General features: G+C 36.6%; 1 protein-coding gene across 15 annotated transcripts in view; it reads right to left on the bottom strand.

The window, feature by feature from the left end:
- Nucleotides 1-19626, bottom strand: part of LOC145694314 (uncharacterized) — a 671298-nt gene that overhangs the window by 149544 nt on the left and 502128 nt on the right. For all 15 annotated transcript variants that reach the window (XM_081770435.1, XM_081770407.1, XM_081770451.1 and 12 more), the window contains 2 exons: nt 15394-15498; nt 2029-7812 (listed from right to left, as the gene is read on the bottom strand). In XM_081770435.1, the coding sequence (XP_081626561.1) occupies nt 2029-7812; nt 15394-15498 (5889 nt within the window). The remainder of the gene's footprint in view (nt 1-2028; nt 7813-15393; nt 15499-19626) is intronic.

The following is a 19626-nucleotide window of genomic DNA, read 5'->3' on the forward strand; positions in this document are numbered from 1 at the left end:
AATAATCGCTGCATCCGAAAAGACTATAAATAATTGTTCATTACTGCCACCTGTACTCTCAGAAAATCTCATAGAACTAGATTATATTTATAAGGAAAGGAAGGTGTAAAATCAAATCTTTAGGCTACACCAGTCATTCCTCTGTTAAATTAAGTACAGTTATGTTAAGAAAGTGTACAAATGGTAGTCGAGCTACGAAGTTTTCTTTTGGCGGGAGGGTATCCGGTTCCGGTGGACCCACCCTCCGGGGGACTCAAGTATTGCGATCCAAATACTTATGAGCAGAAAATAATAAACTTTATACGAGAAAATAATAAACTCGTACACATGGTTGTGTAGCTTAAAAATTCAAAAAGAGAAATATGCCACAACAATTAATTAAGTACTGCTAGGATGAACTATGGGAGATTTTAAAATAGCCTTTACTGCATGATTTTACACATTATTATTATTATTATTATTATTATTATTATTATTATTATTATTATTATTATTATTATTATTATTATTATTATTATTATTCGAGCATCAACCCTAAATGTGCTAAATCGATTAAATTAATGTACATTTGGCACTGGCACCCAGCCTGCAATTCTAGGCTAGGCGAAACTTATCAAATCCCACTTGCACCCTCCTATATACATTAAATTACTTTATGTAAACAAACAATTTATAGATCATCTTCACTCAATTTTTATGGTGCACTTTTTTATTTATTTATTTTTCATTTATTTATCCACAAATTACAACGTGCATTTGTGCATGTTAATCGAAAAGGACGTCGAAGAGGAGGAGGGTGGAAGCTGGAACCTCAAATATCTCAGCTTCCTATAGATCTCACTCCATCATGTTTCACCAAGCTAGTTCGTTTACTACAAACATAAGATCGTATCCAACAGGTTAGCAACACTCTCCAAGTGATATCAATTTTCAGCATATATTCTATGAGACAATTATGTTCAGAAAGAAAAAAATGACCTTTATTATTCAGCTTTCTAGTTCCTCATAACAAATGTTTTGATACGTGGGGTTGAAAAGAAAAGTCTTCAAAGAAACGAAGTGTAAATATATACAATACTTATTACTCTCTTTTCTATATGTATATAAGAGAGAGAGAAACCCATATGTATACGAACGTGTACACGCCGAAATTCCTTCTACCGAACAGAAAACAGAATTTAAAAATAAACCTTTAGAAAGAAGCCATGCGCATGCGTTATTCAAGATTCTTCGAGCAAGAGAAAAAAAGCTTGCCCATGAAGAAACATCTTGTGTAAAGCTATACTGATCTCATGTGAATAAAATATTGATACGAGTACATAAAAGCAAATTTTGAAACGAAATCACAGTACTAGAATGAAAGGAAAAACTTTCAAAAACAAATAATAATTTTGCTTAAAAAAATTATGTAGTAAGTTTTGATATTGTTGTAAAATGTAATTTGTTTAATATCAAAATGAAATATGGATAAATAATATTATTTTTGTGTCATTATTGAAGGCGGGATCATTTTTGACTGTAAAATCCACAATATTACGAGTATTCATAATCATTGTTTAAGTACTGGATGTTGTTGTGATATTAATTGTGCAGGCAAACAAGAATAGCAGTAAAATATGGTTTATGTTAACCAAAAACAATGTTTTATACCAAAAAAATACATGCCCTACTTTGTTTCTCCCTTAAAGATGCTATTTTTAAAAACAAAAACAAACAAAAAAAATTCTCCAGGTGAACGCTGGTTAGTTTACAGAATGTTAGTGCTGATTTCAAAAAAATAACACAGTTAGTTTACACACAGCGTGTTAGATGGCAGCACGGTGCAGGCGAGCGATGCTAGTTTTAGTTCCAAAAATAGGAAAAATGAACAGATGACTGTCTAGCAAGAAAAAAATAAATCTAACCAATAAAGCTTGTTGCTATAGCAACCAACGGACAATACAAAAAACTTGTACTTTTCTTTCCTTTTTTAAAAAATTAAAAAAACTCATTTTTTCGCAGCAACACAACATGACGGAATTAACTCACCGTCATCTGTCAGGAAAAGATCTGTGTCGTCTTGCAGTCGTTTCGGAAGTTGTGTCACACCGCCCTCTATGATGAAGTTCTTGTCTTCCACCGTCTCACTTGCGGACGATGCACTTTTGATTGTAGTGGCGGTGCCGCCGGTAGATGTCTCCTCTTTCCCTTCGTCCGACGATTCTTCATATTTAATTCCGTATTTGTCCATTCTTTCGCGTACTTTACCCATAAATTCTTTCAACATCACTTCTTCAGGTCGATCTGAACTTGGAGTCTCGAGTTCTTTAGCAGGTTTTGACAGTTTTAACACTTTTTGTTGTTTCCTTTCTGCTCTTTCGGCCACTTTGCTCATGTATTCGTTATACATTTGTTCGCGAAAATAATCCCCACCGCTAACAGCTGCTGGCATTGATTTCGGTCGAGGCTGTTGATCTGATTGGTGAGGTCTTCGTAGAATTCGTTCGCATAGTTTGACCTCATCCAAATCATTACTTTGGATAACTGCTATGTCACCCTTTTTAGAAATTTTGTATTTTTCAGCTTGGAAACGACGCGTTTCCGTCTGTGTTCCTGACGACAAGACTCCCGAATGTTGCTGTTGATAAGTATTTTGTTGTTCCTCCCGAGTGACACTACGAGAGGATAAAGGAGTTGTGTGCCCACTTCCGGTTTCCGAATTACCTCCCTTATCCTTCCGGGCGAGAGTTAACCAATCAGATAAAAGTCGCGCTTTAAGTCTTTGTTCGTCATTGCTACTATAATAGGCGGGAGAAGAAGGTGTTGTCCGACCTGTACTGTTTTGATTATTATTATAACCCAACTCGTAGCTAAAGCCCGTGAAATCTTTTTCCTCTCTCGATCCCCTTTTATCAAACAGTTCTTCTAAAAGTCCCATATCGGCTTCAGAGAACGCGTCAGAATGCACAAATCGTCGTCTGTGATGTGAGCGCACTCGCGATTCCGCCTGTTCGTCGATGCTCTCCGCGTTGATGATAGCAAGAAGCCTTCGTGGTCCAGATTCTCCTCCCGGTTGCTCCTGCTCATACAGCCATCTCGTCTTCCTCCCTCCGTCGTCAGGATGATGGTAGATTATTTGTGCTTGTGACGTCACGGGTTGGCCTTCATAGAGTGCTTCTGCTGCAGTTTTTGGCAATCCGCCTCTAGATTTCGCCACAGTCGCCGCGGACACCGAGCTGTCTCGAGATGGTACTTTTGGCCGTAAGAGGTCAGCAACTTCCGGTTCGTGGTAACTACGCCGGCTTTGGAATTTGTAATGCAGATCTATTAATCTTGCTGCTTCGTCTGGTGACACGCTCCCGTGATAGCTTCGGCGTTGTGAAGGAGATAAATATAATAAATGTTGAACAGGCATTGTTGGTGTCCAACTACGTGGTCTCGGACGCTCTCGTATTACCGAAATATTCCCGGCACTTGCAGATCGCGGTGACCTTTCACCTATGTCACGTTGTCTAACTTCGAATTCCGAACTGGTCAAGAATTCTGTAGTCCCACTCCGCTGGTGCTGAACTGCAATGCTACTGGGGGCGGGGCTCGCACCCAGGACATCCCTCTTATCAAACACAAGACACTGGATTGGTTCTTGTTCTTGTGTCTTAACGCGCTCGAGATATTTATCTCTATTCTTCCCCTCCTCTCTGTTGGGAGGGATAACGTCTTGCAGCATTTGCGTTCTGTCTTCCATCACTACCCCGCTCCTGCTCGATGCTAAATCCGGCAACACATTACTCAGTGCATACCTCTCTTCCGAAAGACTCATTCCCGCCTGTCCTTCTATCTTAGTGCACAGGTGCTCTGCAAGCATCATTGCCGGCTCCTCAGGAATTGTTTCCATGGTTAGAATAACACCGCCGGCATCTTTGGGTGCTTTATATTTTAGGGCAACATCAAGATCGGTTATTGGAATATTTAATGCTTGTAGCACTTCGACCCCATATGGCATGGAAGCGACAATATGTATGCACAATTCTCTCAAAGATTTAGGCTGTAGAAGTAATTTCTTACGAGAAAACGTGATCAGACTTGCCAATTCTGCTTGAAAATCTTTCATTGCTTTTAAGCTCTGTTGTCGAATGCGCTGTCTTTGAAAATCAGAGTCAGATTTTGATCTTACTCTCAAAGGGCGAAGAACAATAGCCTCCGAATCACTTTCACAAACGGAATCTTCTGCCCTCTTATTATAAGGCAGTCTAAGAGTTCTTGAGCGGATATGAGCTTCTGAGTCTGACATATAAAAATGTTCTTGTTTATCAATGAAACTCATTCTATCGACGAAACTCATCCTTTGTGGTAATGTATGCATTTCATGGATTCTTCTATTACCATAGTGCTGTCTTACAGAGCACTTTTTAGGAACTTTAATATGCGGGAAGTGAAATTTAGTGTCGATAGTCTCTGGCTCTGAATCAGACCATAAATCGGACTCAGTTTGTATCGACATTTCAGATACCGATCGTATCGGATAGTATCGCGCAGTATTTTGAGATTCAACACTAGATTGTGAGTTTGGTCTCGTGGATGCCGTCTCTTCATATTCATCTGTTTGAATAGCTACAGAATGTGGGCTAACGGGAGACTTATTATACACTGCTGACTGGATGTGCTTCTCTTCCACGCCAACATTAGATGTCATTATTTCTTTATTTTCTTGTCGCGGAAGGATAATGCTGAGAGATTTAATTGCTTCTTGCAATGTTTGGGAACATTTCTCGGTTATGCTATTGCTGTAATGGATATTGCCAACATTAGCCTCTTTTTCTAAACAATGCATCTCTTTCTGCTTTGAAACGGAAACTTCTTCATCTTTTTGTTGTGTTACATTATCCGACTGTTCACTCGTACTACACACTTCTAATTTCGGTTCCTGAATTGTACCAGCAATATTGCTGTCATTCACAGCAATAGGTTCCTCCCCTAATTCTTTACTTTTAAGGTCCAGAACAATTATATTGTTTTCGACATCTCTTTTCTCAGTGATCACTTGTTTATAAACGTGTTCTGAAGTTACAGAAGTATTTTCAATTTCTCTTATATTAATATCTTGTACTGAGTGTTCTTCTAAAGTGCTTAAAACTGAATCTTTCATTTCTATTGATGAGGTTGCTTTAGTATGCTCCCGAGACATTTCTTTCGATTCATTTTGCTTATTGGTGGAACCATTTTGTTCGATCATTTTGGTTGGTGCTCCTTGTAAAGAAACATTGTTACTTTCCACTTGAACTTCCTCAACAGCAAATTCTTCAAATTCGTCTCCTTCAGGTTGCTCATCATCCGCTTGATAGTCTGTGGTTTCACCTGCTTCCATGCCGTCCTGACCATCTTGAAGAGAATACACCTCGGAAACTTCTAGTTCTTCTTGTAATTCTGTATCAACCACAATTGCAGATGCACATTCTGCAGTTGTAGTAGTTTGACAAGAAATCTCCTTATCCTTAAGTTTCTTCTGATCTCCGGCAGAAACTTTAGAGAAATCTACTTGTGAAGTAATCTCTTCCAGGTTGACTCTAGATTGGGTCTCACTCGAAATTTTTTCAATGTTTTCTTCTGATTCTGTCAAAAATATTGTGCTAATTCTTTCTTTCACTTCCTTTGGTGAAGTTTCTGACACTTCTATGTTAACGGACAAATCCCTTTCTTCCTTTGCATTTGGATTTGACATTTCACCTTCCACGTTTTCCACTTGCGATTCTTGACAAGCAGAAGTATTTGCTTTCTCCTTCTGTCGGTCATCGTCTACATCCTCAGTGTCTGAAAGTAAGTTGTCATCACTACTGTCCATAAGCACTACGATTTCTGGACCACTATGGTAACCTTTTCCTACACCACCGTCGTCACTTTCTACATATTCAACTTGCTGTTCTGCATCACATTCTTCAGAAGAGAAAACCTCATCAGTCTCTGTAATAAGAATGACGTCATGCCAAGCACGGCCTCTTGTTCTTGTCGATGTAGTATTAGTTGTCGTTGTCGTCGTTTCTTGCACTATATACTGTCTACCTATTTGTGATTCCAGTCGTTTCTCACTATCACTCAAATCGCTTGACTCTTCAAATATCACTTCCAACTGTCGTGGTTGGTACTGTGTAAATGTTTCTGTTCTTCGCTCGCGGCTAACAGTCTTCTTACCTCTCCTAGTGCTGCCACTAGCCTTCCCCCCTCCGCTTTCAGTCTCTGATTCTGATATTAGAGCTTCCTTCATCTTTTGTTTACCTTCCCCATCACCTTCTTCCAAGTTCATGCTGTGAAGAACTCTTCGAAGATCGTCTTCAGGGATTTTCGGTCGAGGTTCGGGATGACCTTCAAGCGATATTGTCTCATCATCAAGTGAACTTGCAGCTACCCCTTCATGAACTTCAGTCTCCTCTGAAATTGCTTTAGAATTAACACTAACTGTTTCAGCCTTTTCAATTACGGGTTCAAAGCAACCTCTTACGCCGGCAATATTTGCATTGGAGTCTAGTTCAACCTCTTGTTCTGAGAAGAAATCATCTTCGCCTGTGGCAAATACACTCAACTCTTGAACTGTTTCCCATGTTACTTCTACTTGTTGTATTTTAGCTACTGCTTCGTGTTCTTCAAACATTATAACTTCACTATGTTCGTTCGATTCTTCAAGAGAGAAAGAGTGAGAATCTAATAGTTTTTGGGTTGTCACTTCAGTTCTCTCTTGCTTAATTTCTTCACTACTCTTCATCTCCACCACTATTTGTTCGCTTATATCTTGTTTCGTTTCGTCTTTCATTTCGTATTGATTCGTTGCTTCTAATCCACTTTCTCTATGTTCATTATCACGTTCCACTGCATTAACACTTACATCTTCCGGTACAAAAAACACTTCACTTTCCTCTTCACATATCAGGTTCTTTTCCTCACACACTTCTTTCGTTGCACATTCTTTTACAGATATTACTACTTCATGATCAGTGTATGATACCTCTTTCGATGTTACCTCTTCTTCTGTAAATTCTACTCTCTCGTTTGCGACTAATGCCGATTCGTCAGTAGTATCTTGCACATCTTGTGATATTACCACGCTTGTTTCGGATTCTAAGCGTTCTTTCACGGTTAAGTTTTCCTCCTGAGCAACACTCAAAACCTCCTGCGATGTTACTATGTTCGATTCATCTTTCACACATTCTTTCACAATATTTTCCGCTTTAACGTCAGTCTCTAGCACCTCCTGTGATGTTAGCACACTCGCTTCACATTTTCCGCTATTCTTCATGGGTTCCTCACTAACAGCGCTTGGTAACTCTGGTGGTGTTACTACATCTAGTTTGCATCCTACACGTTCTTCCACAATCTCCACCGCTTTCTCATGGCTGTCTACCATCTTCTCGGACAAGGGCACGATTTCTTCGCATTTTAAAGTAACTACCGCTATGCTATCAGGGCCTTTTGCTTTCTCAGTCGTAACCGGGTTTTCGAAAGCAATTTGTTCGTTTTTATTTTCCGGAGAAGTTAATTCTTCTGGTTTCTGATCACTGGACGACGATGCACCGCCCCCTTCCATTCCTGCTACCACCTGAGAATTGTTTTGGTTGCCGCGACCCCTACGACGCGTTCTTGGTCTTCGATTTCGTTTCGGTTTTCCTTCCGATTTCGGATCGCCAGGTGGATTATTATTGTTGCTAGCTTTTGGTTCACCCGACACCGCCCCCTCGCGATTTCGAACACCGCCGGCACCGCCACCAATACTCTCCGACACCCATTCCTTGTTGTGAGTTGTGGAGCACCGGAATTCCTGCTGCTGTTGCCTACGCCAGCGCCTCCCTGAAGACCGCGGAGAAGAGGAGAAACAAAGTTAATATTCTTTTTTATTTTTTTTTATTTAGTTTAATACATTGGCATTAACATTTAGTATTTTATTCGCCAACATTGAAAAAGAAGAAAAAACACGTTCTTAACAAAAAGAATTAAAAAGAAATCAAGAAAAACTCCCATGCGACAGATTTGATTCGAAATATAAATATATATATATTATTCAACACCCATGAGGCAAACTCGGGGTTAGAAATTAGCTTCATTTAATGTTTTTAAAAGATGGTTAGAACAATTTAATATGTTTGTTAAGAAAAACTGAAAAAGAAGTAGTATCATCGAATTTATTATATTTACAAACTTGAGGCGGGAAAAACAAGGTACTGTCTTTACCGTGAAAATTATGTGTAAACATAGATGAAAATGTGTACATGTTTTGTTTTTACATTAATCCTGACACTGTCAGAAATTAAATTTATGTAATTTCTAGCAGTAGTTAAGTAGTTTTACCTTATTAATAAATGCACAGCAGATTTAAGATTTTTGTTTTTGTAAAAAAAAAAAAAAAAAAAAAAAAAAGTTTAAAAATGTATATTGAATAATTTAGCATGTTTGGGATATCATATTCTAGCAATTTACGTAAGTGTAAGAAGTAAGTATACTGTAAAAATTTGAAGTTCAAATAAAGTGTAAAATGAAAATACTGGAGTAAGATAAGCAATAGCTAGATATACGATAAGCTTTTAAATGAAACAAATTTCAGTTATAATTTTTAATAATAATTTGAGCATCTAGGAATCAATATTTCAACAGATAGGTTATTATTCATCCTGTTTGTCTGATTGAAAAAAAAAATGTTAGTCTATAAAAGGACTTTATGTATGTACGTATTAGGTCTTTCTAAATCGAAATTTGCCTGCATTACGCATGCGCATGACATTTTACGTTTCGAAAGGTCATCATGAGAAAGTTTCAGAATGATCCCATTTCTTACCCTTACAACGTCGTAACAATGTAAATTGTTGAAAAAGCTTATCAGAGCGGAAATTCCCTTTTTTCAAATGGAGAAGGTTCTTTCTTCCTATAAGAAGGGTTGTTCTTTTACGTAATTCACTTTAAGAATAACCTGTTTCTTTTAGATTAAAATTATGAAAAAAAAAGAAAGAAAAACTGAAAATTTCATCTTCAATGCTATCTGTGAATTAATGATTGAAATCCGCTACTGTTACTGTTACTTTGTTTGTAAATCAAGGAATTAGTAACATTGATTAAAGGTCAAGGATAAAATAGCAATAACGTGTTAAGTTTGTAATTGGAAAATCCTGAGTTCGATTTTCCTGAGTTCAACGGTCTCTCAGTAATCCAACTATAAAAAACTATTTTTTTCTTTTAATTGTAGTAATCACTAATACAATATTGTGACTCCACCCCAACAAGGTACAGTAATTTTAAAAAGCATAAACTGATAGTAGCGAGTTACGTATTCAATCGTAGCATCTAAAACGGAACTTGTAACTCTAGACCTGTCCAACAAATTGGAGATTACAGATAAGTTAAAAAGATTATTTTCTCAGAAAACCATTGCTCCTGAGTGCAATATAAGATTCAACATAGGATTAAAAAAAAAAAAAGCACTCACAGTAACTTGACACTTTCCCTTATTCGGCAACCCTCTCTGCGAGAAATGGCTGGATTACCGACCATGTAGTGTATTAATATTGCTCAGACGTTTATAGTGGAATGCACACAGGATCATGTTTTTAGGGAAGGGCGTTTGATATAACTGTGTTCTTCTTAGGATCACACAAATTGTAAGTTCGTCCGTTACTTCACACACGAGAACTCTTTGAATGAAAGCGAAATCCTGAATTTTGTTGTTTGTAATAGGTAACTAGAGTGATTATCTCAGCCGAGTTCGTTAATGATGTCAATTCGATAACATCTTCAAGGATAATGGTGATGTTAATGTACTGTAGTGTATAAAATCAATGGCAAATCCTTGCTTTTATGCAACCTGTACATCAAAAAAGCAATGTTGGTTGCATAGTCAAAAGTACATGTAACTTTTCTTACTGTAAAAGTTCATTAACCTCTAGGTTCACGTGATCCTCTTTACTGTCTTTACCGAAGTTTATTGCTACTGTACTTTTCTGTATAAGCTAGATAATAATTTTACGTCTCTGTTTCATTTGTTTCTTAACTTGATCCACAAGCTAAACTCTGAATTTTTCTTTTTTTTAAAACAGTAACCTTCCTCGACTTTTTGATCAATCCTTGCCAGTCTTTGAACTGTTGGACACCGAAGAAGAAAAAGAAAGAATTTCATGCTGAAAACTTGAAGACAGTTTGCATCATTGAAGATAAAAAAATGTTCGAAGCACTTAACGTTGGAATGTAGAACTACGTACTGCAATCTTTGTGTCACACCTATCAGTTAATTTTTCAGCATTTTATCACCTGTTTTTTTTTTTTTTTTTTTTTTTTTTGTTTTTAATACTTTCGGCAGCCTGTCGGAGTTCGCCACCTTACGACTGAATTGTGAACTTCTTGACATATAGTAAGACACATTGTTTTGAATATGTTAGTACATTTGATAAGATCCGAAACCAGCTCCGAACAGATATGTACCAGCTCTGTTTTAAAATAAAGTTTATACTGTTCTCACAATTAGCAATTAACGTACAACTTGAAAATAATAAAACTAGTGGAAAGCGGTACGCTGCAATTCATGTCAATGGTAGAACGTTCACCTCTGGTGTGTAGGGTTTCTGATTCGATCCCGGAAAATGGGCTTTGTAGTGTAAAAACATCGTTTGTGCATGTGTTTTCTCGGGTTCTCCCGTTTCTTCCCACTTTGTTCATTCCACCATTTCATTCATTCGTATTATCTTCGTCTCCTTTAGCCTATATAACATAAGCCTGGGACGTAAATTTGAAAGATTTCCTTTCTTTTCGCTGTCATTTCAAAATAGTACAACATTCGACTACGCAATCGTCCAAATTCATCGTCCTGTTGAATGCACCGTCACGAGGGATTATTTATAAAACGGATTTTGGTAGCTACAGCTAAGCATAAAGCCAAGGATTTTTTAAAGGAACGACATTTCAGGTTTTGCTTCTGGAAGAGCAATATTCCCCTGCCAATATAAGCACAGTTCTCATTTTTCATTACTATATTTACTATACTATTGATTTACATATACCGTATACTGTAATCAAACGCAGGGAAAAGATATCTGGCAAGAAAACCCCCCGACTTTAGAAAATTGAAACAATGACTAGGTTATTCGTTTGTACTTCGTTTGTACCGTTTGTACCATTTTCCTTGTAGGGTTACTTGAGAGGTCAACTGGGGGGCTATCTTGGCCCCAAGATAGCCCCCCGTATCACAACACAAAAAATTGAAATACACCATTCGAAAGCAAATCGTTTGTACCGAAAAAAGTTCTGTTTGTACTCTGATAGTTTTCGAGAACGAGGAAATGACATTTGGGGGGGCTATCTTGGCGCCAAGATAGCCCCCTCCCGTAACACAGCACAAAAAATTAAAATACACCGTTTGAGAGCAAATTGTTTGTGCCGAAAAAAGTTTTACTTGTACCCTGATAGTTTTCGAAAAAGAGGGGATGACATTTGGAGGGCTATCTTGTACGCAAGATAGGCCCCGTAATGTGTACTTCTTCCATGCCCATTAATAAGTATTATGTGTTTATTCATGTGAATTTATGTGCATTTAGAACTCTGGTTGTGCATATCCAAATTTAAAAAAAGAACTTTCTGGGAATAACCCAACGTTAAAATTGAATCGGCGAGTGGGAAAACAATGAGAGTCCAAATTAAGCCATTTTGAGGTGAAGGGAAAAATAACACTAAAGATGTAGAACTACAAGTTGTAATGTCGCCAAGATAGCTCCCTCCTAAATCCCCCAGTTATCCCTCTTTCTCAAAAGCTATTAGGGTACAAACAATTCTTTTCTCGGTACAAACGGTACAAACAATTTGCTCTCGAATAGTGTATTCCAATTTTACTTTTGAAATACATCATCATCACCTCGGAACAACCGTGAGTCCAGATATTTATTAGGGTTTAGCTGGGTGAGAAATTGTTATACCGTTCTGATGAACTTCAGTGAACAATTTGTCCGTAAAAAGTAGAGATAACCTGCATGAAGTTACTATAAGGTTCATCTGAGAAAACCCCGTTTACATTCACAACAATTATGTCCAAAGCGCACTTGAAAGGAAATACAAGGATAAGTCATAATTCTTGCAATATTTCAACAGCTCTAACAGTATACGACGTGATCGACCGTAAGTACAACGTCAAACTGGTCCAAGAGGCAGTGTGGCAAGCAGACTATTTAACATAAAGGCACTTCGACAGTATCTTCAGTCAGCTTTCAATGACAGTGACGAGTATTCAACAACGCCTAGACTGTTACTGTGTGAGTTCGAACTAGGAAATAACGCTGCAAAAAAAATCCCAAAACATTTTTTATGGGGAAAGTGAAGGTGGATTGAACTACAGCACAGCAACTCATTGATTCCAGAAATGCAGGTTGTAAAAATATCGAAGATCAGCAAAGGTCTGGCCTGCTTCAGGGTAACAAGATTGTGAAGTTATACGACACACCATTGAGAAAAATCTATCCAACAACACACGATTGTCAACCCAATTTGGGATGTCTTAGTCCATTGTAGTGAGCCACCTTCACGAACTTGGAAAAACTATCAGGAGCTGTAGCATTGTGCCACGTGAGTTGGCCCTAGCTCAGACCCAGAGGAGAATACATGTGTGTCGACAACTGCTCCAAAATCCGCGTGATGTAAGTTTTTTGAAAGGGATTCTTACATGCGACGAGAAGTAGGTGGGTTTCTGAGACCAGACTGCGCAAGAAATATGGTTGAACAAGACCCAACTTCCAGAACTGGTCTTCAAGTAGGACTGTTTCCAGGATGAAGTCATACTCTGTATGTGGTGCAAATGCAATGGGGTAAATTCACTTCCAGTTCTTTCCTAGCGGTCGTGCCATCAATATCGACCTTTATTCCGAACATCCGGAGTGGACTATGCTGCATTACGCCAAAAAATATTCTGCATTGATGAACCGAAAGAGCGTCCTGCTGCATGAGGATAACGCAAAACCATATTCGGCTCGAAAAATGCAACAAAAATAAATTAGAAACTTGACTGCAACGAACTGATGCCACATTCGGATTATAGTCCAGACTTTTCCCCACCGCTGGTCCATGGCACACTTCCTGAAATCACGATGCTTCGCCATCCAGCAGGCAGTGGAGACAATAGTGAGTAACTTCTTTGTTTCTAAAGACGTCACATAATATTTAAATAGTATCGACAAATCGAAGATCTGGGTGGCTGCAGACAGTCCAATATGAGGAGTAATACTTTGAAATGCTTTCATTGTACTGTAACAAATACAGGTATATTGTGTAGATGAATATTGCAAAATCTATGACTCATCTTTGTACCTTTTAAATGCATATATTGTACTGTAGGATCCAACTTTGAAATCGATTTAAATTCAAAAGTTTATTTGATAAATATGAAAATTAAAAAAATGGCCAGAGAAATTGCATTTTTAAAATCTTAGACAAAAAGGTGCCGATATTACGTACAGTTGCTTACCGCCAGAAAAAATGCTCTTCGTACAAATAATATATACTTAAATTGAAATTTGAATAAATCACAAGGACAAAATCCTAGTTTTATGTTTTGTGTGTCATTTCTACATGTTATTTTTTAAAAATAAGTTGTAGAATGGGTTACAACAAAGAAAAATTTCATCAGATTTTAGAATTGAGGTCTATTCTTTACTCACTGAGAAAAACTCGCTACGGGAACCTACGAAATGAAAGTCCCGTCACTAGTAGTCCCCTACTACGTACGTAATTTAATTAAAATCATTCACACAATTCTTTACTTGTTACGTTTTAAAAAGGAAATCATATTTTTCAATGAAGTAGTTCAACCTAAGGAAAAAAGAGCCAGTAAAACATTGAAGACAATTACAACAAAAAAGGGCATTTAAAAAAAACACTATTCAGTGTCTGCGTCAACATTTTTTAAAAAAATTTAGTTTCCTTTTGTTTTCTTGAAATGAAGTGGAAGTTTGGTTTTCTTGAAATGAAGTGGAAGATTTTTTTTTGTGAAATGAAGTAGAAGTTCCTGATTTTACTGAGTTCTTTAAATCTATTTAAATGTCCATTACTTCGCGAAAACTAAATTTTATGTATTACTTATGTGGTATTTATCTGAAATATTTCAAGAGGTAAAAAGTTTTTGGGAAATTTAAGACAATGAAGTAGTATTTGTCTAAATAAAAGATCATTTTTAGGCTTTACTATCATCATACAGGTTTATTTTCCCCCTATTTATTACTAAATGCGTCTATTAGCCTTTGGTTAAAGTTATATCGCACCCTAGAGATATTTCTAGTACATGCTTTCATCTTAGTCATGTCTGGTTCTCAGTTTCATAAGTTTGTTGCTAGATCAAAAGGTCTTCTCCACAGTAAGTGTCGAACTATACAAACAAGAATGACCTTCGTGTTTTGAAGTTCTGGATTTTTTTTTTCAGAAGAGACTTTCTAGATTCAATTCAACATTTTTAAACCATTGATGGAGGAAGTATAGAATCCAGATAAGGTGGCATGACCGAGACAGAGCAATACACTTGCAGGAAATACAGCAGAACTTCAATGGAGCGTTTTTTCCAAGTATGATGCAAATAATATAATATAATCTTGCATCATATATTTTTTACTCTTTAATAATCAAATTTAATATTAAATTTATATACCGTACAGTGCAAATTCATTTTGATACAGCAAAGAACATTTAAGTATGCTTGAAATAGAAATCAGTGAAATCACATCATTTAAAAAAAACGCTCCTACGTCACACATAGGCAAGTTGGAAATGATCGTACTACACCAACAAGGAGGGCTGAAAATACTACTGGTACTTTTTTCCATACATTTTCACAGAACTTTATTTTAGCACAAACAGCTTCTCCTTAAAAGAGCCAGCAAAACTTATTAATAGTTCCACTGAATCGAATGACAGTCAAAGTTAACCCAAGAACAATGGTGACCCATATTTCTACTGCATAGGTAGTAAATAACTGTTACTGTGTTGCCGGATTACGTATTGATTATCATTTGCGTATACAAGCCGCGGCTTAATTTTTAAATTAAAATGTGGTTTTCATACGCGGAATATCTTTTGTTTTATTACATTTTTTTTTTCAAATTGTTGTTACACGTGTTAGTGTTAAAATAATGCCCATTTTCTTTTGCTGCAAATATCTTCAAAGCTTCACTGGCTCCTATCGTGATGACATACAATTTTTTGACAGGGAAACAACACTAAGTTCTTAATTGATCCAAAGCAGCTTCTAATCTGCAAAATACGTCCTCTACTTCCTACTTAAACGGCAAAGCATGCACAACCAACAAGCACTTTCGCGTATAAACATCATGCAGGCAAATATGCATCATCATCATCATGGTTATCAACAACCACAGGCTGATGGAATCAATCAAATGCAGAACCAAGCATGCTACTCACCCTTTTCTTGATTGGATTTCGCAGAAACAGTTGACGACGATGATGCGTTGGAAGATATCTTGTTGCTGTTCTTCAAAATGCCCTTTCTCTCTTCGGTGAAATCACCTGCAATAAATAAAAATTAAAATATAAATACTAAAGTTAATATACGACTACTAAGGCAAAATTAAAATTAATTTTTAAGATATTCTGAATATATAGTTTAAAACAATGACATCATTATCCACATTGTGGCATTGGTAATCACCATAAATGTGTTGCCATAGCGTTACTAAATTTTTCAACAAGTCGGCCATTGAAGCTGCGATGAAGAAGATAATAAAATAGGTCACTTCAGTTTTAACATCTCGCCAAGACAGAAACATATATTCGCAGAGCTCTACCTACGGTTTTTGAAAGGATACTCTAGTCGAACTCAACATATTCGGCACTATCAACGATGTCTTATACCTCAAGTACAAACAAATAACAAGTACTCTCCACAGTTCTAGGATAGTTATAAACACGTTCGTGCATTCTAACAGCAAGGAATAACAGCAAAGATTCCATAAATGTGTTAAAAATAGTTCCAACATAAAAAAATCTTATTTTCCTAAAGATACTACATATTATAGAAGTTTCAGTTTAATACATTAACATACACCATTATCAATTTGAAGTGTGGTTTCCCGCATCACTACACTGTGATATGCCATCTCACCTACAAGAACTGTGTTAGCTGCTTAAAAGGAGAATGCAATTTTCCCCATTTATTTTTCATTGTGTTTGATGTCTAATTAGGTACGAAATATATGTAGTGATGAAAATTTTGTGGAAATTTTTTTTGGAAAGGGAAAGTATTCTAGAAAAATTTTCCGTTTTACTGAAAAATTTCCCGTTTCATGAAAAGTTGTTTCACCTGTTCCTACATCGTTGCTGCACTCTACAGTATGAGAGAGAGAGAGAAAGAAACAAAAAAAAGTATGTTTCCAAGTCAGAAATTTCCGAGGTAGCGGACCTTTCGGTACGATCCTGCTATATAGCCATAGAATATATATAATTTCTTTATAAGAAACTTTTAAGCAGTTTTTCATTAAATAAAACTCTAGTTTCTATATTTATTTTATGGCTCAGAAGTAGAGCGTTAACCTCTGGTGCGTGGGTTCCCTTGTTCGATCTCCGGCCAAGTAAGCTTGTGGTGGACAAGATCATGTCCGTGGGTTTTCTCAAGGTATTCCCGTTTTCTGCTACATTCTCATTCCACCAATTATTCCATCATCATTCACTTGCCTTATCCATCGCTTTCATTAGCCTAAAGGATATAATCATGGGACAGTAAACTGAAAGAGATATATATTTATTTTATCCGTATTTTACATACACAGAAACATCATGTAAATATTTAATTACCACGTACGAAATAACATTTGAAGACTCTCCAGTTACGAAAAATTGTTTTTGGAAAATTATAATCTGCTGTTATTTAATTTTTTTATACATGCACTCAATCTATTTTTTAGCTTTTATGTGGAGTTAAAAATTGTTCGTGGGTATTTGTTTAGAACGAAAAAAAAAATCACCTTACATCGCTGTCTGTGTGGAAATTCTGGGATATTTCTCGCAATAAATGCAATTATAAATCCGTTGCTCCTCTTACTGTTTGCATTAATAACAGAGACGGCAATGGCTTATATCATTGTTAGTTCTGATTATTAGGATCATGCAGTGGGACTTAAGAGTGTGCTGTTAGTACGTCCATCCGTCTGTCTGTCTGTCCGAAGCTCCGCACAATAACTCTTGACCGAAAGCATGTTTGTAAATTCTGATTTTTGTAATAGATACCTATTGTCTTGGCCGTGTCCGTCAATTGGAGTAAATCCGTTAACATCTTAACGGGTAACGGTAACTTTAACGGTGATAATCTATCCCATGCATATATGTTTCATGTGGTCCTCTTTATTAACAACTTCATCAGAGGTTATTTGTGTTATTTTCTCTTGTAGGGGGTAGCAAGAGATGTTCTGCAAACAGATACGCTGAATCTTCGGTGAAGATAAGTTTCAAGAAACGAAAGTTTTGTAAGGATCGCTAGATGGTCCATACACGACGCAGAACCCCGTTGCATATTCCTTCAGAGATGCAAGAATGTTGTCAGTTTAGTTACTAAAAAGAATACACAAGATACATATAAAAATACATTCTAACATAAATTTGACTTCGACCGACGATAGGAAAGAAGAAAATATGGTGATCGTGAAAAAATATAGTTGGATTACATATTTCAACGATTTTACGTTCCATTGCCCTTACATGCTGAAAAAAAATATTGTTGGATATCTGTTCGGCTGTTCATCTGTCAGTTTGTTCGTCCCGACTTTTGTACACTCGCCTATAGATCAGGAGCGCACCCACACGGGGGGTCCACCGAGTCAGGACTCCCTCTAAAAAAAAAAATATTTTCATAACTCTAATTTTGCATTTTGATAATAATAATAATATTCTTGTTGAGCAGAGAATCGATTAATGTAGTACAAAGATTTTATCTTACGCTCTGGACTCTTTTCTATAAAAACAATCTAGTTCTATAAAAATAATCTTTCTGAGAACATCACTGGCAGTACTTATCAAGTACTTATCTTTTCGGATGTAATAATATCGGTTCAATAGTACTACATAAACGAAGCGTCTTCTAGTGTTGAATCCCCCAAACTTTGGACCCCTCCCAACAAGAATTTCTGGGTGCATACCTGCTATAGAGGATTATTCAACGAATCTGAGCCCAATTTTAAACTTACAAGTTTTTTTTTTTTAAATAAAATTCTACGTGTTTTTCGATAACTTTCTCCTATCCTCAAAAATAAGGTTAGTTAACTCAAGGATGAACACTAATACAATATTATTAGTGTTTAACAAAAAATCTTTCGTACAAAGGTGATATATATATATATATATATATATATATATAAATCGAAAGATCTCATTATGCTGAACATAACGATATTGGTGAGTATAAATCTCATGCGTAATTTTCGAAAAAATCGAAAACAACCTTGTTGCAATGCAAAAAAATAATCATGTATGACAACTACGCGACTTATTAAGATGAAATTGACACTGATAGATACTTGAAAAATGATACTAGCAAGACTATATTATATATATATATATATATATATATATATATATATATATATATATATATATATATATATATATATATATATATATATATATATACAGTATAACCTCGTTAACACGAACTCGCTTAAGCCGAACACTCGGTTAGGACGAACAAAATTTCGGTCCCGGCATCGCTGTACGTTATCTTATAGGAAGTTTTATCGGTTAACACGAATTTCGGTTAGCACGAATTACGAACTAATTTTTAGTCCCTTGAGTCAGTAAAGGTTTTGATTTAACACGAACTTTCAATCCTTTGTTTCTTTTTATTTCAGATCATTTTCTTATTTCAGATTTCACTCCAGATCAGGTTTTGTCATAATATTTATACAGACGTAAATTGCCTTGTAAATAAGAGAAAAACCAGAAACAGGTACCGTTACTCTCTTATGAGGTGTTCATTCTGTCCTCCGCCAAGCGCTGAACATGCAGGTGCTTGGCAGACGAGCTGGCGACAGCTCGAGACAAAACATCTTCTCTCCCCTGTAACTACAAACTGGTGACAGCAATCATAAATACCTTTCCGTTACTACCAGTACTCACCCTACTAGCGGAGTTATCAATTTTATAACTTGATCTGGATTTTCTGCCTGGAAACTTTTTTTAAAAAAATCTTCGAAGATAGGATAATAAACTTACTGTAGTGTTTTCACTTCTCAGAGGATGGTACCGAGACCGAAACTAGTCTCGATCTCGATGTTAACTCGAATTTAAGACTGAGGAGTGCTTTTCGAAATCGAGACGAGACCGAAACTCTCAGTCTCGTCTCGATACAATTCTATGGATGGTATCAAGACGGAGAATAGTCTTGGTCTCGTCTCGAATTTGGAACCGAGACTACTCAGTCTCGTCTCGATACCATCTCTAGTGTTTTCTATGACATACATAATATACTGTAGTGGTATGTATAGTCTATATACTGTAGTGCGTATGTATGGAGAAAGTGTATTCGAATAATAAAACTTGGGTCCCCGGTTAACACGAATTCTTTTAACACGAACTCCTGATTTTTCAGTCCCTTGGAATTCGTGTTAACGAGGGTTTACTGTATATATATATACACACATATATGCC

This window comes from Thermobia domestica, chromosome 1, assembly GCF_964235325.1.
Source record: "Thermobia domestica chromosome 1, izTheDome1.hap1.1, whole genome shotgun sequence".
Taxonomy (NCBI): Eukaryota; Metazoa; Arthropoda; class Insecta; order Zygentoma; family Lepismatidae; genus Thermobia; species Thermobia domestica.